Genomic DNA, 24,173 nt, shown 5'->3' on the forward strand with positions numbered 1-24,173 from the left:
ACCCACTCCACTGTTCTTGCCTGGAGAATCCCAGGGATGGCGGAGCCTGGTGAGCTGCTGGGGTCGCCTAGAGTCAGACACGACTGAAGCAACTTAGTAGTAGTAGTAGTATGGATTACCTTGACTTAGTTTAATGACAGCCATTTGGAATACTTGGAGGTAAAAAGAATAGCAACCCTATCTTTTACTAGGGAATTCAAGACAGAAAATCATAGAAATATAAGGATAAGTAAAATAAATTCTATTAAATGTTATAAAGGCATAGCTGAGTGCATACAGAGGAAGATCTGGATTTGGGAAAATCTGGGAAAGTTTCCTGGAGGTTGTATCTTTTCAGACTTTTCTTTAAGGAAGGTTTGACCTGGATGGGAGTGGACATGTGAGGGACAATTTTAAGTGGAAGATATAGTGAAAGTAAAGTTTCAGAAATGGAAAAGTAAAGGCTGTGAGTGGAGAATTATAACAGCTTCTATAGTTTATAAAGGAGATATAGGGAGGAAAAATGGAAAAGTGAACTGAAGATCATATTGAGAAGAGTTTTAAGTACAAAAACAGGATGAATTTATTCTATAGTCTTCAAGGAGTAATTGATCATCTCTGAGAGAATTATCAACGTGATGTCTTCACTTCAGTGCAAGTCAAGGTGTTTTGGAAGGAGAGTTGGAAAGAAAGTTTCTGATCAGTTTCTCCCTCTGTTTTTAAGCTTATTGCCTTATGTATTGCATCCTCTTGTGGCCAAGGCATGCATCGCAAGCAAAGTTAACATGATCACTGCAAGCTACATCACCCCAGCGCTAAAAGAATTAGAAAAGAGGTAAGTGTCAGTCAGTTTTCAGCAGCTCCATGGAATTTTAAAATTTTTCTATCCGAAGTTTCCTTCTTTCTCTTTCTACCTCTTTTAGTGTGGAAGATGCTGGCATCACAGTCATTGGTGAATTGGGATTGGACCCTGGTCTTGATCATATGTTGGCAATGGAAACAATAGATAAGGCCAAAGAAGTGGGAGCCACGGTGAGCCCAACTGACATCCAAAGTTCCATTTAGGAAATTATTAAGAGGTCTAGATTTTTGTGTATGGAAATAATTTTTCTACAATTTTGATTAAAGAAACTGCTATATTTTTTAAAGGTTATATTCCACTTATAATTATTATAAAATGTTGGCTATGTTCCCTCTGTTGTACAATATTTCCTTATAGCTTTTTTTTTTCAGGCACTTTCAAGATCATAGTTTATTACTTCAGATAAAAAGATAGTATACATATTAGGGAATCCCTTAAAACTCAACTCTAGAGTTATACACCATCTAGTACTTTTGCACTGAATATTAACCAAAAAAAAAAAAAAAAATCTCTAAACCCCTGAAAACCCCACTAGTAATATGAACTATGGTAATAAAAAATTTGACATTTAATTTGTTCAATATATAGTATTTACATTATGAAACCCAATGGTGATCCAATAAACAGTGCTATGCATTATTTATGTGTAATAGTTTGTACCTCTTAATACCCTGCCCCTCTACTGCACCTCCCCGCTTCCCTTTCCCCACTGGTAACCACTGGTTGGTTCTCTTTTATCTGTGACTCCGCTGCTTTTTTGTTATATTTGCTGATTTTTTTAGATTCCACATATAAGTGATATCATGCAGTCTTTCTCCGTCTGCTTATTTCACTTAGCATCATACCCTACAAGTCCATCCATGTTGTTGCAAATGGCAAGATTTAATTGTTTTTATCACTGAGTAGTATTCCATTGTATATATATACCCCATCTTCTTTATCCATTCATCTGCTGATGGACACTTAGGTGCTTCTGTATCTTGGCAACTATGAATAATGCTGTGATGAACATCAGGATGCATGCATCTTTTTAAATTAGTATTTTTTTCAGATATACACCCAGGAGTGATACATATGGTATGTAATATGGTAATTCTATTTTTAGTTTTTTGAGAAATATCCATGCTGTTTTCCACAGCAGCTGTACCAATATACTTTCCCACCAATAGTGTATACGGTTCCCTTTTCTTCATATCCTCTCCAGCGTTTGTTATTTCTGTTCTTACTGATGATAGTTACTCTGACATGTGTGAGGTGATATTTCTGATTGTGATTTAATTTGCATTTCCCTGATGATTAGCAATGTTGAGCATCTTTCCATGTGCCTGTTGGCCATCTGCATTTCCTCTTTGGAAAAATGCCTGTTCAGGCCTTCTGCCCATTTTTAAATCAGGTTGTTTGTTTTTTTTGATGTTAGGTTGAATGAGCTGTTTATATATTTTAAGTATTAATGTGTTATTAGTCATATCATTTACAAATACTTTCTCCCATGCAGTAGGTTGTCATTTGTTTTGTCAATGGTTTTCTCTACTGTGCAAAAGCTTTAAATTTTAATTAGGTCTCATTTGTTTATTTTTGCTTTTATTTCCTTTGCACTGGCAGATGGATCCAAATATCTCTCTCTCTCTCTCTCTCTCTCTCTCTCTCTCTAATTTGTGTCAAAGAGTGTTCTGCCTGTGTTTCCTTTAGGAGTTTCATGGTTTCTGGTTTCACACTTGGGTCTTTAGTCTATTTTGAGAAAAAGCTGCTGCATTCTAACTCATACTGTGACTAGAAATTTCAAGTATAATTTTGAAACTGCAGAAATATTTGTGTGGTTAAAAACAGTCCAAGTCTTAACATAAATTTTTAGAGAAATAGATGCTATTATAATATTTTGGTTTGATAAAAGACTTAGACTGCTACTTCATCCAAAATAGACTAGAGACCTAAGTGTAAGACCAGAAACCATGAAACTTCTAAAGGAAAACATCAGCAGAATACTCTTTGACATTAATTACAGCAAAAAATATTTTGTTTTTTGATCTTTAGACTGCTTTGAAAATTCTGTAGTATGGTTTGACTTTTAAAAGTGAGAAAAATTCTTTATAATATTATCAATCTGTTGGTATATAAAGTATCTTTTATACATAAGAAGGAGCTATTGGACATAAAGTGTGATGAGTCAGATTATATATAACCTAAAATAGATTATAATCAAATAAAAATTCTAATTAATTAAACTGTATCATATAATTAGCCATATTTTATATTAACATATGAATCAGCATGAATAATTATGCACACATAACCAAATTATAATCAAATATATAATTTGAATTAAAAGGAGGCAATGATCAAGCAGAATTGAACTAACAGTTGGAGTTTTAATAGAGCAAAATGATAGTCACTGTATCTAGAGGATTAAAAAAATATATATATATAAATATAATGGACTTAAGTGATGTTTGGCTTTAAGGATGTATTTTTGAAAGCCTTTGTAACTTTAAGAAAGGAGAAACTCTAACAAGTTTACTTTATTTGTGTCATTGTACTTAATTATTTGGATAGATTATTCTATCTTATTGCTGATTCTTTATTTTACAGATTGAATCTTATGTTTCCTACTGCGGTGGCCTTCCAGCTCCTGAATGTTCAGACAATCCTTTGAGATACAAATTTAGCTGGAGTCCAGTGGGAGTTCTGATGAACATAATGCAGCCCGCTACCTACCTGCTCAATGGAAAGGTGAGGGAGGGTCATAAAGCTTTAGAGAGATAAACCCAAAATAACTGCCTAAAAAATCCAAAATCCTTTTCCCTGATTCCAAGGCCCTTCAGTGCTGGCTGTGCTGCTTGTCCTCCTTTCCTCCTTCTGCAGTGTTTCCCGGCGTGTATTTTCTGTTCTTTTCAGTGTGCTCTCCCCACCATCCCCAGCAAAGCTCATTCTTTCCTCTGCCTTCTTGCAAGTTGTTTCTGCAGTTTAAACACTCGGCTTCTCTGCCTGTGTATCTGCTGGTCATCTTGCAGTTTATTTCAGCATGACAAATGTTTACTGAGTCCCTGTTATGTGCTAGACTTGGGCCAAGGCACTAAAGGTTATCATGCTGAATGAAGTTCCTGATCTCAGAGAACTCATGACTGGAATGGGGTGGCTCTTGGGATGGAGAATTTGGTGGGTGAGGGAAAGAAACTAACATTTCTTTCCCAGCTACTGTGTGGCAGAATGTAAGAGCTCTCTGAGTTTAGTATTATTTTCATCATTTTACTATAAGGAAACTGTGGCTCAAAGAGAATGTTCACAGCCATTTAGCTGGGATTCAAATCCAGGTCTAAGCCTTTTTACCCTCTCTTTTACCAGATAGCTTCATGGCAGGAAAGGCAGACACTGGAAAAATTGGTATAATTCAATGATAAAAGTTCCAAAGTATGCTAACATGTCACAGTGATGCAGATGAAAGAGGAATTGACTTCATTTTGGTGAGGAGGTTGGGGAGAGGAAAATTAGCAGGAAGAGACATACTCAGCTTTGAGGGTTAAGAAGGTGCCAGCTTGGCAGAGACACTGCCACTCATGACTGTGCTGAGTGTCAATTTCATCCAGTTCTTACAACAACACTATAAGGTTACCTTTTCATACTGTTCATGGGGTTCTCAAGGCAAGAATACTGAAGTGGCTTAAATACTGAATACTGAAGTTGGCTTAAAGCTCAACATTCAGAAAACTAAGATCATGGCATCCGGTCCCATCACTTCATACAAATAGATGGGGAAACAGTGGAAACAGTGTCAGACTTTATTTTGGGGGGCTCCAAAATCACCATAGATGGTGACTGCAGCCATGAAATTAATAGATGCTTACTCCTTGGAAGGAAAGTTATAACCAACCTAGACTGCATATTAAAAAGCAGAAACATTACTTTTTCAACAAAGGTCTGTCTAGTCAAGGGTATGGTTTTTCCAGTAGTCATGTATGGATGTGAGAGTTGGACTATAAAGAAAGCTGAGCACTGAAGAATTGATGCTTTTGAACTGTGGTGTTGGAGAAGACTCTTGAGAGTCCCTTGGACTGCAAGGAGATCCAACCAGTCCATCCTAAAGGAAATCAGTCCTGAGTGTTCATTGGAAGGATTGGTGTTGAAGTTGAAACTCCAATATTCTGGCCACCTGATGCAAAGACCTGACTCATTTGAAAAGACCCTGATGTTGGGAAAGATTGAAGGCAGGAGGAGAGGGAATGACAAAGGATGCGATGGTTAGATGTTATTACTGACTCAATGGACATGAGTTTGGGTAAACTGCTGGAGTTGGTGATGGACAGGAAGGCCTGGCGTGCTGCAGTTCATGGGGTTGCAAAGAGCTGGACACAAATGAGTGAATGAACTGATGAGGTTTCCAAGATAGAAACAAGCATAAGAAGTGCTAACTCAGCCTCAGTTAGAGATGGCAGTTGGCATTAGTGAAAGTTGCTCAGTTGTGTCCAACTCTTTGTGACCCCATGGACTGTAGCCTGGCATGGACTGTAGCTTCCCAGGCTCCTCTGTCCATGGAGCTCTCCAGGCCAGAATGCTGGAGTGGGTAGCCATTCTCTTCTCCAGGGGATCTTCCCAACCCAGGGATCGAACCCAGGTCTCCTGCATTGCAACCAGATTCTTTACCATCTGAGCCACCAGGGATTGCCAGTGTCCAAATCACATTGATCTGCTTTGATACTTTATGCTCTTGACTGTAAGGAAAGACTCACATTTGGGAACAAATATAACTGGACCAAGGGTTCCTCTTTATGTTTTTTGCCCCAAGCACCTCACTCACCTATGCTAGTCCTACCTCTACAGGGAGTGATAAATTATGTGATCAGACATGGGTCTTAAAAAAGATTATTCTGGCAGCAGTATTATAAGTTCTCAGTGTATCTGTGATCTAAATGTATTTCGTGTGAAAAAAGTAAATTGAAAGAATTTCTTAGGGTGAATGTTATTATCAACCACTAGGTTCTGTACCTATGATGAGTGTGGCTCCCAGCCTTGCCTACAAACTGGAATTGCCAAGGCACTTTAAAAATACAGATGTCTGGGCTACCTTCCCCAGAGATCTGATTTGCCTGGGCTTGGGGATCTTTAAAAACCTCCCAAATGATTCAGCTAATGTGCAGCCGAAATTGAGGTGAACTGATTTAATGACCAGAGGACCAGAGCTGAACTTAAAACATAACAGAGCAAGCAGGACACTTTATGTTGATTCTGGAAAGACACATTCACATGTTTCAGGATATGAAACAGGACCCCTAGGTTCTGGTCCAAGTGCTGATATTCCTAAGTGTCACCAAAGACCATGCAGTTGTAAAGGTCAGCTGGGCATCAGTGTCCTGATGGTGGGCACTAAGTTTCCATCTAGTTCTTCAGGTCTACAAATCATGAAGGTTTGGGCCCCAGTCTGAGGTTCTACCAGGCACACATCCTTTTCTACACCACTGCCGATCTCCTGTTGTATGTCAACAGCCCCTTCCACCAGCTGCTGTGTGGATCAGAGACTGACCCACGCTTGGTATAAACTTACATATGAATGCAAGAAGAATTCTTGCTACAGTCATGCAAAATGCTTATTATCAGGAAGCCATATGAAGATTATATGGCCAGATAAAGATTATAACAAGGAGGTCAGTGGAGAGCAATATGTGCAATAGAAAGAGCAGGGAGCCTGATGCCACGGGCCTGGCATGGTGCTCTAGCTCTGCCATTTGCTGGCTGGTCAGTACTCAAACCATCATTTCATCTCTCTGAGCTTTGGGTTCCCTGCCATAATCATACCAGCCTTGCAGGGTTCTTGCAGTCGGGCTCTGTGAGGTCATATAGATTACACTCTGCTTAACAGCAGATTGTCAGGCATGTCTTAAGTCCCCAGCAAATATTAGCTGCATAAAGACATAAATGGTGATGAGAACTCAGGGAAAGCAAGAAGTTGTTTTCAGGCAGTAGAAGTTGTATTTGTTGAATTTGAAGTTTTTCCCTTTCATCCTGAACTCCTTGTGTAAAAGAGGAGTGCTTTTTGCATCTCCCTGACACTGTGGAGGACACCAAGAGAAAACACGATGCCTTTCTTTTCTTTGCTAAAACGATACTTTTCTCAAGGTCTCCTCTTGTGACTGCAGCTTGTCCTGACCACTCCAGCCCCTGTTAGCTATTCTCTTGTCTGAACTCCCACACTTTGATTGTCTGTGTCTAAGAACTTTCCGGATGCTGTATTATTCACTCAGCGATTCAAGTGCATCAGTCTATCTCCTAACCTGGATTGTTAGACTTCTCAAAGCCTCTCCTGTCCCTCCATCCTCTCTGTCACCATCACCTTTTGCCATGGAGCAGGCCTTACATAATTTACAGAATCATCATGGCAGAGTCAGGTGGCTTCTCTGGCTTCTGCTTGAAATCAAAACCTTAAACTTTTCCAGCAACTCAGGCAGCAGCCTAGGATTTAGGATGTTTCTCACTGGAAATTACCACAAGGATGTAGGACCATGAGCTCTATTACCAGTACTATTGTTCACTTCTAACTTCTTTTTTTTTTTTTTTTTTAAGCAATATATTTCTTTTTTTATTTTTATTTTTATTTTTTTAAATTTTATTTTATTTTTAAACTTTACATAATTGTATTAGTTTTGCCAAATATCAAAATGAATCCGCCACAGGCACACATGTGTTCCCCATCCTGAACCCTCCTCCCTCCTCCCTCCCCACACCATCCCTCTGGGTCGTCCCAGTGCACCAGCCCCAAGCATCCAGTATCACGCATCGAACCTGGACTGGCAACTCGTTTCTTACATGATATTCTACATGTTTCAATGTCACTCTCCCAAATCTTCCCACCCTCTCCCTCTCCCACAGAGTCCATAAGACTGTTCTATACATCAGTGTATCTTTTGCTGTCTCGTACACCAGGTTATTGTTACCATCTTTCTAAATTCCATATATTTATGTATTTATGTTTTTCCTTCTGGCTTACTTCACTCTGTATAATGGGCTCCAGTTTCATCCACCTCATTAGAACTGATTCAAATGTATTCTTTTTAATGGCTGAGTAATACTCCATTGTGTATATGTACCACAGCTTTCTTATTCATTCATCTGCTGATGGACATCTAGGTTGCTTCCATGTCCTGGCTATTATAAACACTTCTAACTTCTAATCCTGTTTCCAACACATCTGATTTCCTTGCACATGTTTGGAGACAGTGATTGTGTCTTCTCTGATTTGTCTTCGCTCCATGGGTGGTGGAACATTGATGGCATCTGGTGGTGACATGGCAGACCTTTGCCACCATCTCCTTCAGCCTCCTCTCCAAGTCACTCACAAGCAAAACACATACTATAAGTAAGGATTGTGTTTGTTCTGCAAATACAGCTTCGAGATGGGTTTTCTGCCTCTTTTTCCTTTGCCTGCCACTCTCTTGACTTTAGCACCCAGCCTCCCCATTGTAGTTGCTGCTCTCCACTGCCTGCAGCCATTCTTAATGCAATTTTCAGGTGCATCACCAGTGGCATGATCAGGAATGCTGTACCTGGTTCATCAATATCCTTCTCAAAACACTGATCCACAAATGAGCACCATTAACGGGACAGTATGGTATAGTAACCCACTCCAGTGTTCTTGCCTGGAGAATCCCAGGGACAGGGGACCCTGATGGGCTGCCGTCTATGGGGTCGCACAGAGTTGGCCACGACTGAAGCGACTTAGCAGCAGCAGCAGCAGCAGCAGCACAGTATAGTAGGGGTATAGAATCCCTATAGAATCCCTCAGTGGTAAAGAATCCATCTGCCAGTGTAGGACATATGGATTTAATCCCTGGGTCGGGAAGATGCCCTGGAGAAGGAAATGGAAACCTTTCTACTCCACTTTCTTGTCTGGAGAATTCCACGGACAAAGGAGCCTGGTGGGCTATAGCCCATTAGGTCACAAAAGAGATGGACACAGTTTAGTGACTAAATAACAGCAACAAATGGTATAGTAGAAAGAACACAGATGTTGGATTCAAATACTTCAGTTTAGTTCAGTTGCTCAGTCATATCCAACTCTTTGCAACCCCATGGACTGCAGCACACCAGGCTTCACTGTCCATCACCAACTCCTGGAGTTTATCCAAACTCATGCCCATCAAATCAGTGATGCCATCCAACCATCTCAGCCTTTGCCATCCCCTTCTCATTCTGCCTTCAATCTTTCCCAGCATCAGAGTCTTTTCCAGTGAGTCAGTTCTTCACATCAGGTGGTCAAAGGATTGGAGTTTCAGCTTCAGCATCAGTCCTTCCAATGAACACCCAGGATTGATCTCCTTTAGGATGGACTGGTTGGATCTCCTTGCAGTCCAAGGGACTCTCAAGAGTCTTCTCCAACACCACAACTCAAAAGCATCAATTTTTCAGCACTCAGCTTTCTTTGTGTCCAACTGTCACATACATACATGAGTATGGAAAAAACCATAGCTTTGACTAGATGGACCTTTGTTGGCAAAGTACTGTCTCTGCTTTTTAATAATGCTAAGTTGGTCATAGGTTTTCTTCCAAGCAACAAGCATCTTTTAATTTCATGGCTGCAGTCACCATCTGCAGTGATTTTGGAGCCCCCCCAAATAAGGTCTGTCACTTTTTCCATTGTTTCCCCATCTATTTGCCATGAAGTGATGGGACTGGATGCCATGATCTTAGTTTTTTGAATGTTGAGTTTTAAGTCAGCTTTTTCACTCTCCTCTTTCACTTTCATTGACAGACTCTGATTCTTCTTTGCTTTCTGTCATAAGGGTGGTGTCATCTGCATATCTGAGGTTATTGATATTTCTCCCGGCAATCTTGATTCCAGTTTGTGTTTCATCCAGCATTTCACATGATGTACTCTGCATATAAGTTAAATAAGCAGGGTGACAATATAACCATTGATGTACCCCTTTCCAGATTTGGAACCAGTCTGTTGTTCCATGTCCAGTTCTAACTGTTGCTTTCTGACCTTCATACAGATTTCTCAGGAGGGAGGTCAGGTAGTCTTGTATTCCCATCTCTTTAAAAATTTTCCAGTTTGTTTTGACCTACACAATCAAAGGCTTTGGCATAGTCAATAAAGCAGATGTTTTTCTGGAATTCTCTCGGTTTTTCAATGATCCAACAAATGTTTGCAGTTTGATCTCTGGTTTCTCTGCCTTTTCTAAATCCAGCTTGGACATCTGGAAGTTCACAGTTCAAGTACTATTGAAGCCTAGCTTGGAGAATTTTGAGCATTACTTTGCTAGCATGTTAGATCAGTGCAGTTGTGCAGTAGTTTGAACATTCTTTGGCATTGCCTTTCTTTGGGATTAGAATGAAAACTGACCTTTTCCAATCCTGTGGTCACTGCTGAGTTTCCAGATTTGGTTGCATATTGAGTGTAGCACTTTCACAGCATCATCTGTTAGGATTTGAAATAGCTCAACTGGAATGCCATGACCTCCACTAGCTTTGTTCGTAGTGATGCTTCCTAAGGCCCACTTGACTTTGTATTCCAGGATGTCTGGCTCTAGATGAGTGATCACACCATCATGCTTGTCTGGGTCATGAAGATCTTTTTTGTATAGTTCTTCTGTGTATTCTTGCCACCTCATTTTAATATCTTCTACTTCTGTTAGGTCCCTACCATTTCTGTCCTTTATTGTGCCCATCTTTGCATGAAATGAAATTCAAATAGACCTGTGTTTAAATCTGCCTCTGAGTGACTGTCTCAGCCTCAGTTTTTACCTCTGAAAAATGGGTTATTGTGTGGATTAAAGGTTATGTATATAAGGCACCTGGCACACAGTGGGCCCTGCATAAATGCTTGTCTGTGTACTGCTCGTGTTAAATGTATTGTTGGTTTAGCAGTCAAGCTTATTGTCAGTGGTCCTCTGTGGCCTGGAGACATGTCAGTGTGGGCGACATGTGGGGAAGTCTTGCACTTAGAGCAGCGTACACCAGCAGTGAGTAATGAGCCAGTGTCTCTGCTGGAAGTGGATCTTGGATGTAATTGTTGTCGAGTCAGAAAAAAAATTCATATTCTCTGCCAAATAGATAAGTATGTCTTTCTTTCTTGTCCAAGTCATACAGGACAGGGCTTCTGAATGAATCCCATGATAGGTCACTAGAAATGCAACTCTGAATTGATACCAAATTACCCAGTAATGTTGGGGTCCAGTTGCTTCCATTTCAATCAATAAATGGATCATTACCATTCAGCTTATATTTCCTTATTTTCCTTATAAGGATCTCATGATGGTTTTAGGAACCAGCTGATTTATTTCTGACTAGTACAGTGCTGGAATATAGTGCTCTTTATTGACTTTTTCTTAAAAATCCCTAACCTTCAAACACATAACCAAATTTTAGAATTGCCATAGGTTGTAGAAGAGAGACAGGTGAGAAGACTCTAAAAGTTAACATTTGCCTATTTATTAGACTTAAAAAAAAATTTAGAATCCTGATGGAAGAAGTTTGCTTTAAAGAAAAGTGCATTTGGGAAATGTTTACTGTGAAGTTCAGAAAAGTTTCACAATAAAATTAAACTAAAAGCATTCCTCACTTCCTTCTGATTCTCCCTCTTGGAATTTTTGATGGTGCTTGATGCTCTTTAAAGTGAGGCTTTAAAAAAAAATTTTTTTTTAATAGCCATGCCTCATGGCATGTGGAATCTTAGTTCCCCAACCAGGGATCAAACCCTTGCCCCCTGAATTGGCAGAGCAGAGTCTTAACTACAGGACCACCAGGGAAGTCCCTAAAGTGAGCCTTTGACAGCAGAGACCCCACCAGGCCTGACTCTGAGGTCAGCACTGCCTTTCCTCCTGGGACTCCAGTTCTATATACATATGTTTCCATTTTCCCCTTCATACCAAGACACATGTCAAACTTTCCTATAGATAAACCCCATGAAGCATTAAGTTTAGCCAAAGGTTCCTTTGAGCAAATTCCCCAGACTCCATCCAAAGATCCATCGCCAGCTCCCTCGAAGTGTTGTTTTGTGAAGCTCTCAGACATGGTCAGATATTGTTTCCAGGGGTGGGAGCAGGACTGAGTCTAGTTCCACCAGGATGCTCAGTTCTGACTGTATTCCTCCAGAATGTTTTCCATGACCTAAGGGATGATCATCTGCCTCACAAGTTGAAAGAAGAATTTAGCCCCTTATTCAAGATGAAAGGGAAAAAAAATCCTTCACTGCATCTTGATTGTATATGATGCAGGGAGAGGTGTAGGAAAGGGGATTCCTGAGACACCAGAAGAGCTTGGGATCCGTGTTGTGATTTCTCACCAGCAGTAAGATCAGGAGGTAGCATTTTTATTTATTTAGTCATTCATTTATTTTCTTTGGAGTCTCACTGTGTGTTCATTGCATTGTCCTTGTGAGAGGGCGTCTCCCCGACTCCCTCTCCCGACATCCACAGGCTGGTTGACTGGTCTAGGCTGTGAGTGTCTTATTGCTGCTCTAGTGCTGCTCCCGGGTCTTGGTGGACATTAAGTAAAGGTTTGTTCAGTGAAGAAAGCAGTGCATGGAGGCAGGAGCTGAGTCTTATTCATCACTGTCCTATTCCCAGGTGCCATTCTGGCACACACACAGCAGGTGCTCTGTAAATGCCAGGTGTGAATGGATGTGAATGGCACCTGACGTAGCATTCAAGACAGGGGATGGTAGTGAAGAGAAAGAACAGAGTGAGAATGTGGCCATTTCTATGTGAACACAGAAGGCACCTTGAGTATCTATTCTTATAGTGTGTTGCCTATTTAAAAACAGAACTCTAGGGGACATAATTCAGTGTCATCTTATCCAGGGGCTAGGGGAAATCAGAAACAAGATCTTAGTAAAAAGTGAAATGCTTTAAGTCAGATTTTAAAGCTTGGGAGAACAATGGCCTTGTGAACTAAGCTATTAGTGGAACAGGTTGAGCTTGGGATGTTGACCAGGGTGAGTGTTAGTTCCTCAGTCGTGTCTGACTCTTTGCAATCCCATGGACTGTGTAACCCACAAGGCTCCTCTGTCCATGGGATTCTCCAGGCAAGAATACTGGAGTGGACTGCATGCCCTCCTCCAGGGGATCTTCCCAACCCAGGGATTGAACCCAGGTCTCTTGCATCCTTACCAACTGAGCCACCAGGGAAGCCATTAAAATATTTTTTCAAATCACCTGTTGCTTTTTTTTTTTTAGTAAAAGCTGATTTTTTTTTTTTATATACATGAAGGATGAAGATAAGTCCAAAGAGAGAATCCACTGTTTTAACTCCACACGTGATTTTTCAATGTTCCCAGGTTGTGAATGCTGTAGGAGGTGTCTCCTTTCTGGATTCAGTCACTCCCATGGATTATTTCCCTGGATTAAATTTGGAAGGTTATCCTAACAGAGACAGTACGAAGTATGCTGAGATTTATGGCATTCCATCTGCTCACACTTTATTACGAGGGACACTGAGGTACAAGGTAAGTGGCTCTATTTGAGATGAACAGGTTGCCCGTTTTGATGTAAGTAATGCAAGCATGTAATTTTTCTTCGTAATCAAAATAATTAAGATGATAAACCAGATTGGAGTCTGTTCTGAGAACTCTTTGGATTGAATATTTCAGGAGATAACACGGCTGGCGCAAAAATGGAGTTTTTGACTCATGAGAATTGTGGGGGAAGGTGAAGGGCCAGCTTCAGATGTACTCAGGTTTGGGGGTCCAGTGACCTCACGGGGACTTGGTTTCTCTCCACCTCTCAGCTCTTCCTTCAAGCTTTGGTTGTGTCCCCTGCCTCACAGAATGGCAGGATGGTAGCAGGATCTTAGGTTCACATCCATTGAGAATGAAAAACTACATCTTCACAGTCAAAAATAGAGTTTTAATCTCATGGGCCCCTGAGATCAGTGCAAAAAAAGGTGCCAATCAGCTTTGGCCCCTGTTTTTCATACCCAGAGCTGATAATGTAGTCAGTGTCACCTTTCCCAAAGCAAATCGTAAATGTTTTTTAACCACAAAATAGAGTGTCGATACTAGGACCATAAATACAAATGTCCAGTACACATTTTTGAATCACAGAAGAATAGTTACAAGTGTGACCAGATTAAGACAACCAATATAATGGTTTCCTAGGGCTGTATAATGAATTACTATGAGAGTTTTAACAACAGAAATGTATCCTCTCAACAGAGTGTGTGTAGGGTTTGTGTCTTCTGGAGGTTTCCAGGGAGAAACCTTCTCGTGCCACTCTCACCTCACTACCAGTGATTGCAGGCAGTTCTTGGTGTTCTTTAACTTGTAGACGTATTGATCCCATCTCTGCCTCCATCTTCATATCATCTTCTCCTGCTTATGTCGCTGTGTCCTGTCCTCTTCTTGCCAGGACACCAGTCACTGTATTTAGGACCCACCCTAAATACTGAGATCCTTAACTAATTACATTTGCAAAGATTCACATGAGGTCTTTGAGGTCCTGAGTGGTCATGAATTATGACAGGTACATATTCAACCCTCTATTACTAGCATACCTAATATACATAGACCTCTAAAAATTAGGGATCTGATTTCAGATCTCACTGCCCTATGAGATTTTCTGGTACCTGTGCTCTCATGAATGTGATTTCCTCACTGGGAACTAAATGGATTGTCAGTGATAACATCTTAAGTAGATAGAAGAACCATGGATGTTTCATAAGCCTTTAGGCACAGGACAAATACTAGTGGAAACTGAAGTCATGCCCTCCCAGATCTGGCAGATTCTTGATTCTGTTTTCTTCTTGTTCTAAGACGGTAAGTAGGAACTATTTTTTTCAGGGGATTCAGAAGTTAGGACTTTATGATCAGTTAGTCAGTTCAGTCAGCTCAGTCGCTCAGTCATGTCTGACTCTTTGTGACCCCATGAACTGCAGCACACAAGGCCTCCCTGTCCATCACCAACTCCCAGAGTTTACCCAAACTCATATCCATCCAGTCGGTGATGCCATCCAGCCATCTCATCCTCTGTCGTCTCCTTCACCTCCTGCCCCCAATCCCTCCCAACATCAGGGTCTTTTCCAAAGAGTCAACTCTTTGCATGAGGTGGCCAAAGTATTGGGGTTTGAGTTTCAACATCAGTCCTTCCAATTAACACCCAGGACTGATCTCCTTTAGAATGGACTGGTTGGATCTTCTTACAGTCCAAGGGACTCTCGAGTCTTCTCCAACACTACAGTTCAAAAGCATCAATTCTTCGGCACTCAGCTTTCTTCACAGTCCAACTCTCACATCCATACATGACCACTGGAAAAAACATAGCCTTGACTAGACGACCTTTGTTGGCAAAGTAATGTCTCTGCTTTTCAATATGCTATCTAGGTTGGTCATAACTTTTCTTCCAAGGAGTAAGCGTCTTTTAATTTCATGGCTGCAGTCACCATCTGCAGTGATTTTGGAGCCCCCCCAAAATAAAATCTGACATTGTTTCCACTGTTTCCCCATCTATATGCCATGAAGTGATGGGACCAGATGCCATGATCTTCGTTTTCTGAATGTTGAGCTTTAAGTCAACTTTTTCACTCTCCTCTTTCACTTTCATCAAGAGGCTTTTTAGTTCCTCTTCACTTTCTGCCATAAGGGTGGTGTCATCTGCATATCTGAGGTTATTGATATTTCTCCCGGCAATCTTGATTCCAACTTGTGTTTCTTCCAGTCCAGCATTTCTCATGATGTACTCTGCATAGAAGTTAAATAAGCAGGGTCACAATATACAGCCTTGAGTGCTCCTATTCCAACCAATCTGTTGTTCCATTTCCAGTTCTAACTGTTGCCTCCTGACCTGCATATGGGTTTCTCAAGAGGCAGGTCAGGTGGTCTGGTATTCCCATTTCTTTCAGAATTTTCCAGTTTGTTGTGATCCACACAGTCAAAGGCTTTGGCATAGTCAATAAAGCAGAAATAGATGTTTTTCTGGAACTCTCTTGCTTTTTCGATGATCCAGCGAGTGTTGGCAGTTTGATCTCTGGTTCCTCTGCCTTTTCTAAAACCAGCTTGAACATCTGGAAGTTCACGGTTCACATATTGCTGAAGCCTGGCTTGGAGAATTTTGAGCATTACTTTACTAGCATGTGAAATGAGTACAATTGTGCGGTAGTTTGAGCATTCTTTGGCATTGCCTTTCTTTGGGATTGGAATGAAAACTGACCTTTTCCAGTCCTGTGGCCACTGCTGAGTTTTCCAAATTTGCTGGCATATTGAGTGCAGCACTTTCACAGCATAATCTTCCAGGATTAATTCTATCACCTCCACTAGCTTTGTTCATAGTGATGCTTTCTAAGGCCCACTTGACTTCACATTCCACGATGTCTGGCTCTAGGTCAGTGATCACACCATCGTGATTATCTGGGTCATGAAGATCTTTTTTGTACAGTTCTTCTGTGTATTCTTGCCACCTCTTCTTAATATCTTCTGCTTCTGTTAGGTCCATACCATTTCTGTCCTTTATCGAGCCCATCTTCGCATGAAATGTTCCCTTGGTATCTCTAATTTTCTTGAAGAGATCTCTAGTCTTTCCCATTCTATTGTGTTCCTCTATTTCTTTGCATTGATTGCTGAGGAAGGCTTTCTTATCTCTCCTTGCTATTCTTTGGAACTCTGCATTCAGATGCTTATATCTTTCCTTTTCTCCTTTGCTTTTCGCTTCTCTTCTTTTCACAGCTATTTGTAAGGCCTCCTCAGACAGCCATTTTGCTTTTTTGCATTTCTTTTCCATGGGGATGTTCTTGATCCCTGTCTCCTGTAGAATGTCATGAACCTCATTCCATAGTTCATCAGGCACTCTCTCTATCAGATCTAGGCCCTTAAATCTATTTCTCACTTCCAGTGTATAATCATAAGGGATTTGATTTAGGTCATACCTGAAAGGTCTAGTGGTTTTCCCTACTTTCTTCAATTTAAATCTGAATTTGGCTATAAGTTCATGATCTAGGCTACAGTCAGCTCCCAGTCTTGTTTTTGCTGACTGTATGGAGCTTCTCCATCTTTGACTGCAAAGAATATAATCAATCTGATTTCGATGTTGACCATCTGGTGATGTCCATGCGTAGAGTCTTCTCTTGTGTTGTTGGAAGAGGGTGTTTGCTATGACCAGTGCGTTCTCTTGGCAAAACTCTATTAGCCTTTGCCCTGCTTCATTCCATACTCGAAGACCAAATTTGCCTGTTACTCCAGGTGTTTCTTGACTTCCTACTTTTTGCATTCCAGTCCCCTATAATGAAAAGGACATCTTTTTTCGGTGTTAGTTCTAAAAGGTCTTGTAGGTCTGCATAGAACCATTCAAGTTCAGCTTCTTCAGCATTTCTGCTTGGGGCATAGGCTTGGATTACCGTGATATTGAATGGTTTACTTTGGAAACGAACAGAGATCATCCTGTCATTTTGAGACTGTATCCAAGTACTGCATTTCAGACTCTTTTGTTGACCATGATGGCTGCTCCATTTTTTCTAAGGGATTCCTGCCCGCAGTAGTAGATATAATGGTCATCTGAGTTAAATTCACATTTAACTCAGATTTTAGTCCATTTTAGTTCGCTGATTCCTAGAATGTCGACATTCACTCTTGCTATCTCCTGTTTGACTACTTCCAATTTGCCTTGATTCACAGACCTAACATTCCAGGTTCCTATGCAATATTGCTCTTTACAGCTTCGGACCTTGCTTCTATCATCAGTCACATCCACAACTGGGTGTTGTTTTTGCTTTGGCTGCATCCCTTCAATCTTTCTGGAGTTATCTCTCCACTGATCACCAGTAGCATATTGGGCACCTACCGACCTGGGGAGTTCCTCTTTCAGTATCCTATCATTTTGCCTTTTCATGCTGTCATGGGGTTCTCAAGGCAAGAATACTGCAGTGGTTTGCCATTCCCTTCTCCAGTGGACCACATTCTGTCAGACCTCTCCACCATGACCCATCCTTCTTGGGTGGCCCCACACGGCATGGCTTAGTTTCACTGAGTTAGACAAGGCTGTGGTCCATGTGATCAGATTGGCTAGTTTTCTGTGAGTATGGTTTCAATGTGTCTGCCCTCTGATGCCCTCTGGCAACACCTACCATCTTACTTGGGTTTATCTTTCCTTGGACGTGGGGTATCTCTTCATGGCTGCTCTAGCAAAGTGCAGCCACTGCTCTTACCTTGGATGAGGTCAGCCCCTCCTGACCTTGAACATGGAGTAGCTTCTCTCAGCCCTCCTGCACTGGTGCAGCCACAGCTCCTTGGACGTGGGGTAGCTCCTCTTGGCCGCCGCACCTGACCTCGGACGTGGGGTAGCTCATCTGGCCACTGCCCCGACTTTGGATGTGGGGTAGCTCTTCTCGGCTGCTCCTGCGCCATTGCAGCCTGGCGCTGTAGGTCACCGCTCCTAAGCTTCTGATAACTTTAGGTATATAATCTCTGGCCAAATGTATAGACCCCAAAATAGAGGTTTTTAAGATATTTAAGAATGAACTAAAGCTCTCAAGAATGTGTAGGGGTGAGAACCATCCCACCGAACCTGAGAGAATGGATGTCACAGAGTTCATATTCATGAGGGCCACCACCCTGAGCAATGTCAGTAACCCTTCAAGTAGCCAGAATGTTCTTTTCAGTGTTAGAGATGAGACCCTGTCACCCAAGTATGATTGTGAGACTTTGACTTTTTCCCTGCACCTGCTTATCACATGAGTCCTTCTAGACCCAGCTTAATATCACCTTCTCATGGGATCTTAACTCCTCTCCTTGACTCCCCTCCCCCACATCTGTGTGAGTTCTCCTTGGTGCTCCCACAGCTATGATAGCCCACTCTAGGGCAGTCCTCAGTGGTCGTGGTTTTGCTCTCTAAGGACCAGGCTTTATTCATTTGTCTTATCTGAGCCTTCTCCTGGACTATAGTGTCTTCATGGGTGGGGAATGCATATTTCATCTCTGTGGCCTCAGCCCTAAGCACAGCAATTTGCTAAGGACTTACTGATAAAGGAATACACATAATAAATTCATCTCAAGAGGTCACCATAAAAATATATTTCTGAGATTGAGAAATAGCTCAGACATGTCTCAGTATCTGAGATTTTGGAAGAAAAGCACTCCAGCATTTATCAGATCCTAGAAGCAAGCTGGAAATACTGCTGTTTTGTTTCTCCTCTTTGAACTGTATTTACATTGGGTTAGAGCAAATGAGTGTGAATTCTTTAATTAGTAACCTTTGAACAGTTTTGGTGGTACAGCTTTTCAGAAATGTGAAAATCCACACATTAAATGATGAAATATCCAATGGCAACAGAAACTATATCTTAATAACTTTATTGCTTTCTGAAATAATCTCCTGCCTTTCTCTTCTTCCTCCTCTTCCTTCTATTCTCTCTCTGTTTCTCTCTCTCTAACTGCAGTGGCTATAAAGCCCCTTATTTTGACTTTCTCATTGCACCCTCCCCCCACCATGATTTGCTCACAAGAGAACATACATTATGATCTTCCTTCACTTTATTATCACTCAGAATCCATGCATCCTGTCATTTGTTTTTAGCATACTGGATGATGGATAATGGGGCGAGCGCATGGGGATGAAGGACACACATACTTTCTATGCCTGCAGTTCAGCAGCTGAATAGACAGTGAATTACAGTTTGTGTTAAGTGCCATTGTAGAGGTATGCACAAAATACTGCAGGAACCCAGGGAAGGGAGTGCCCACTTACCTAGTGGTGAGCTCAGATGCACTGAACTGGGCCTTAAGAGTAAACATTTCATAGGTGAGAAAGAGGTGTTACCACATTCCAGGCACAGGCAGTGTGCACCAAGGCCCATGTTCTGGAAGAGCCCAGCAGCTTATTTAGGGAATGTGAGTGGTGGAGAAGACCATTAGTGAGTCCGGCTGGAGGGGTGGATTGGCATGGGTTTCATGCCAAGAACTTTGGCCTGTCCTACAAGAATTAAGGACCCATGAGGAATTTTTATCAGTGGTGACATTTTAGAAATTTCGAATTCTTACCTTTTCCCCTGCTCCTTATTTGCATTAGAATAATGACTCAAGGAGTGGAATGGATTTTCTGCTTTGGGGGATATTCTTACATGCTCCTTCTTCCATTATAAAAGAGAGGACAACTATTCTGTTAAATATAATTCTGCTGACTTGAGTGTGTAACACAAGAGGAAATTTGCTTGTATGCTGTCAGAAAAGCACCACTCACATTACCAAGAAAAAGTAAAGACCCTGTTTCGCAAGTTCTCTTAAGTAAACCAGTGGAATGGCTGTTACACTACTGATTTTGGTTTGAACCAAAGGGTGGCTGCATCAATGCTAGCAATACAAATGGCTATCTCTGCCAGTTTTCTAAATGAATTATGAAGATAGATTCTTCTTTTAAAAAAGAATTAAAAACAATTGTAAAGACATTTTCATGTGTTGCTTACCAAATCTTGTTACAGGGGTATGCCAAAGCTTTGGGTGGATTTGTGAAGTTGGGTCTCATAAACAGAGATGCGTTTCCTGCCCTTCAACCTGATGCCAATCCGCTCACCTGGGTGAGTGACTCTGGAATTACACATTGTCTGCTGCTCTTCAGAAATGCCTTCTGAAATGGTCAGGTTTGAACCTGGGTTTTAACCAGCAAAGAACCCATCCTATGGTATATGTGCAGGAAGTTAAATCCTAGTTCCAAAGTCCCCTTTCCCTTCACTGTTTTGGGAGGATGGAGGGGACATGGAGGCTGACCCATGGGGCCTTTTTCCTGTGGCAGCTTGTACCACTTGATTGCCCCCTCAGCCCTGAGCAGAAATGGGCTTGCCCTCTGCGTTGGGCTCTGAGCTTTGCCGCTTGTCTAAGTGCTGGCCCCATTGACGAGAGTTAAACTAGGGCCTCCTGAACCTGGGAAGGCAGGAGAGCTCCTGGTGGTATTCCAGAACTGATTCCCAACGCCCAAATTAGGTCAACCATTTGTAACCATGAGGAGTTTGAGTTTTTAAGTACTGAGTTTATGCACATATCTGTATTGTATTTAAATCCTACAGTCTCAGGGTTAGAAGGAACTTTGGAGACTTGGAGTGAGTGAGTGAAAGTCGTTTAGTCGTGTCCGACTCTTTGCGACCCCGTAGACTATACGGTCCATGGAATTCTCCCGCCAGAATACTGGAGTGGGTAGCCTTTCCCTTCTCCAGGAGATCTTCCCAACGGAGGAATTGAACCCAGGTCTCCTGCATTGCGGGCAGATTCTTTACCAGCTGAGCTATCAGGGAAGCCCTGGAGACTTGGAACTGAATGTAAATAAAGCTTCCACTAACTGCCAAGAATTAATTTGTTACCAACTGGTTGTCCAACTTAAATTAACATGCCCATATTTCAAAAGAGATGCCAGAAATCTGTCCCAAGGAGATAAGAATCTGTACTGCTAATCCCATAAGTCTCCCAGTGAAGCTGTGGTATTCTTGTTAGCTGGTTGCTTTTAAATTCTCATTTTTTGTGTATATAAGAGTTTTTTCAATCTAAGTTTCAGCTTTCATAAATTAACTTGTTGGACAGAAGTGAATAAATATCCATGGAATGAATCTAATATTGAGGCAATTTGATTGGGAAGGTTGGTACAAGCATTCTTGGGGCTGGTCCCCTTATCTTGGCAGCTACAGTCTAGAACAGGAGCTGGCAAACTGTTTTTTTGGTAAAAGACCAGATTGTAACTTTTTTAGGCTTTTATGGGTCACATGGTCTCTGTCAGACTCCTCAGTTCAGACTGCTTATAAAAAAAAGAGCATGACTATGTTTCAATAAAAGTTTTTATTTACAAAACCAGGTGGTGAGCTCAATTTGGTCTGTGAACTAGTGTTTTTTTTTTTTCCTCTTTGTGGGAAGGTTTTTGATTTTTAATTGGAGGATAATTGCCTTACAGTGTTGTGTTAGTTTCCGCTGTACAACAAAGTAAATCAGCTACATATATACATATATCCTCTCCCTCTTGTCCCTCCCTACCAACCCCCATCCCCCCACCTAGGTCATCACAGAGCACCAAACTGAGCTCCCTGTGCTATATAGCAACTTCCCACTAGGTATATTTTACACATGGTAGTGTATATATAGTGTGTGTGTGTGTGTGTGTGTGTGTGTATATATCCATTCTCCCCATTTTTCACCTTCTTCTTCCCTTGCCGAGCAAGCTTGTTGATCTTTAATCTAGAGCACAGCCTGGAGAAAGTCTTGTTTAGAAAATGGAAAAAGCTATGACCACCGTTTAACTGTTCTTCCTTTGAGATTCTATTATCTGCACAATCTCCCTCATTTCCTGAACTTACAAAAGAATCGTGGTTGCTACTAGCAACCACAGCAAAGATCCTTTTACTCTATCCTGGCCAAAACAAGAATACCAAATCCTAGACTTCTGGAGGGCAAGGGATAATGGGTGAAAGGTGATGAAGAGGATCTGCAAAGGCAGGCAAAGTGATCACAAATATGATATTATTCTTTTGGTTGATTTGGTGCTATGACTCATTTTTATTGCTGAAATATCATGCTAAAATACCACCCATTTATTGATGTGTAGGTGTGCAGACATATGTATGCACATGTGTATGCCACAATTTACTGTTTCTGATTATCTCTAATTTACAATTTGAGGTCCAGTGTCTTCCTAGGATAATCTCTAAACTTATTTTTTATTCTATTTGGAACTTAGAAGCTGTATCTTTGTTTTTCTAACCAGAAAGAACTCCTCTGTGATCTAGTTGGGATTTCATCCTCTTCCAAATGTGATGTGCTTAAGGAAGCTGTCTTTAAGAAACTGGGAGGAGACACAACCCAGTTGGAGGCTCTCGAATGGTAAGCACGCACCAGTCAACCTAGAGCAAAACACTGGATCAATGATCACTTAGTTCTTTCTAGTCGAAGAAAGGTCAAGATAGAAACAGACATTTCACATTGTCTAATGTTGGCCCATTGTAGAGAGATTACCACATACTATGTACATAAGGGGATTAAAAAGTAGGTACAGAGAGGAATTCAATGGCAATTATAACTTGAGAAATACTTATTTTTGAGAAACATCACTACTCAGTTTTCGAGAAAGGTAGGGTATTTTTTCTCTCCTGTAGGAGATTCTCCCACTCTTCTTTACTTTAAAATACTTATTCACCTGGCCGTGACACATTCTGCTGGTATCCTTCACATGGGACAACCAACCTGTAAGTTAATCTCAGGAGAAGCTTGGCAACAGTGTGCACTGACTCTGTCAGGTCTGGCTCCAGGCAGCACTCATGGGAGAGTCTGGGGATGATTCTAAAGGTGAAAACATTACTGTTATTATTTAACAGGAACTTGGGAGTCCTATAACTTGAGCTGTCATCTTATGATTCTGCCCTTTCAAGACGAAATCCAATGAGTGTTCCCTTCTGCTTCCCAAGTGAGCGTGTATGTAGGACTTGGAATTAACGCAGCCATCTCTTATTTTTCTCAGGTTGGGGCTACTCGGGGATGAACAAGTCCCTCAGGCCGAGTCTCTCGTGGATGCCCTCTCCAAGCATCTGGCCGTGAAACTTTCCTATGGTAGGCCATGGGCTATGAGCTGAACATCCCAGAAGGATCTTAAGAGCCAGTGAATTAGATTGGAGAGCAGGAGTCACACAGTGGGAATGGACAAATGTGATGTGAGGGAAAGAGCACTAGGGCTATTTCTCCAGAGGGAAGACTAAGAGAACTACTAAGTAAGAGTGAACTGGAAAATATGGCAAAAGAAACCATTATTAGTTTTACTTTTAATTTCTGACACATTAAGGGAGTGCTGAAGCAGCATTCTGGGGAGAATAGAGGATGGCCTCTCCAGCAGTACTCTAGTGTCTGTAACTGGGTTAGAGTGAGACCAGTCTGGACAGAGGATCTGGTCAGAGTTATCATTTCCTTGAATTTTTAATTTGTCCTTTGGGCTTCAAAGCAGTATATCTAATTATTTAAGGATATACATAATGGGAAAGAAAACTTGAAAGAAGAAGGGGAGGAGCAGGGGGATGAAATATGGTATTGGAGTTGTAATGATAATGACATTTTCAAATGTATATTTATTAATTTTAAGGTCCTGGAGAGAAAGATATGATTGTGATGAGAGACAGCTTTGGAATCAGACATCCTTCTGGACATTTGGAAAATAAAACTATTGATCTTGTGGTTTATGGGGATGTCAATGGTTTTTCAGCCATGGCTAAAACTGTGGGGTTACCCACTGCTATGGCAGCCAAGATGTTACTTGATGGTAAGTTCTTTCATTGAAGGACCAAGTCTGTCTCCATATTATCTCCAAGTCATTCAACACCTGGATGACACCAAGACTAATCAAATAGTCTTCAGTATGACACTGGCTTTCAATAAAAGTGAGCCAGTTCAGAAGATCCAAGTTCTGGC

At 41.3% G+C, this 24,173-nt stretch overlaps 1 protein-coding gene across 4 annotated transcripts in view; it reads left to right on the forward strand.

The window, feature by feature from the left end:
- Positions 1 to 24,173, forward strand: part of AASS (aminoadipate-semialdehyde synthase) — an 80,520-nt gene that overhangs the window by 52,103 nt on the left and 4,244 nt on the right. For all 4 annotated transcript variants that reach the window (XM_070369321.1, XM_070369322.1, XM_070369320.1 and 1 more), the window contains 8 exons: positions 704 to 814; positions 903 to 1,011; positions 3,428 to 3,568; positions 13,104 to 13,271; positions 20,225 to 20,320; positions 22,486 to 22,601; positions 23,236 to 23,324; positions 23,848 to 24,024. In XM_070369321.1, coding sequence (XP_070225422.1) covers positions 704 to 814; positions 903 to 1,011; positions 3,428 to 3,568; positions 13,104 to 13,271; positions 20,225 to 20,320; positions 22,486 to 22,601; positions 23,236 to 23,324; positions 23,848 to 24,024 — 1,007 coding nt within the window. The remainder of the gene's footprint in view (positions 1 to 703; positions 815 to 902; positions 1,012 to 3,427; positions 3,569 to 13,103; positions 13,272 to 20,224; positions 20,321 to 22,485; positions 22,602 to 23,235; positions 23,325 to 23,847; positions 24,025 to 24,173) is intronic.

This window comes from Bos mutus, chromosome 4 (genome assembly GCF_027580195.1).
Source record: "Bos mutus isolate GX-2022 chromosome 4, NWIPB_WYAK_1.1, whole genome shotgun sequence".
Taxonomy (NCBI): Eukaryota; Metazoa; Chordata; class Mammalia; order Artiodactyla; family Bovidae; genus Bos; species Bos mutus.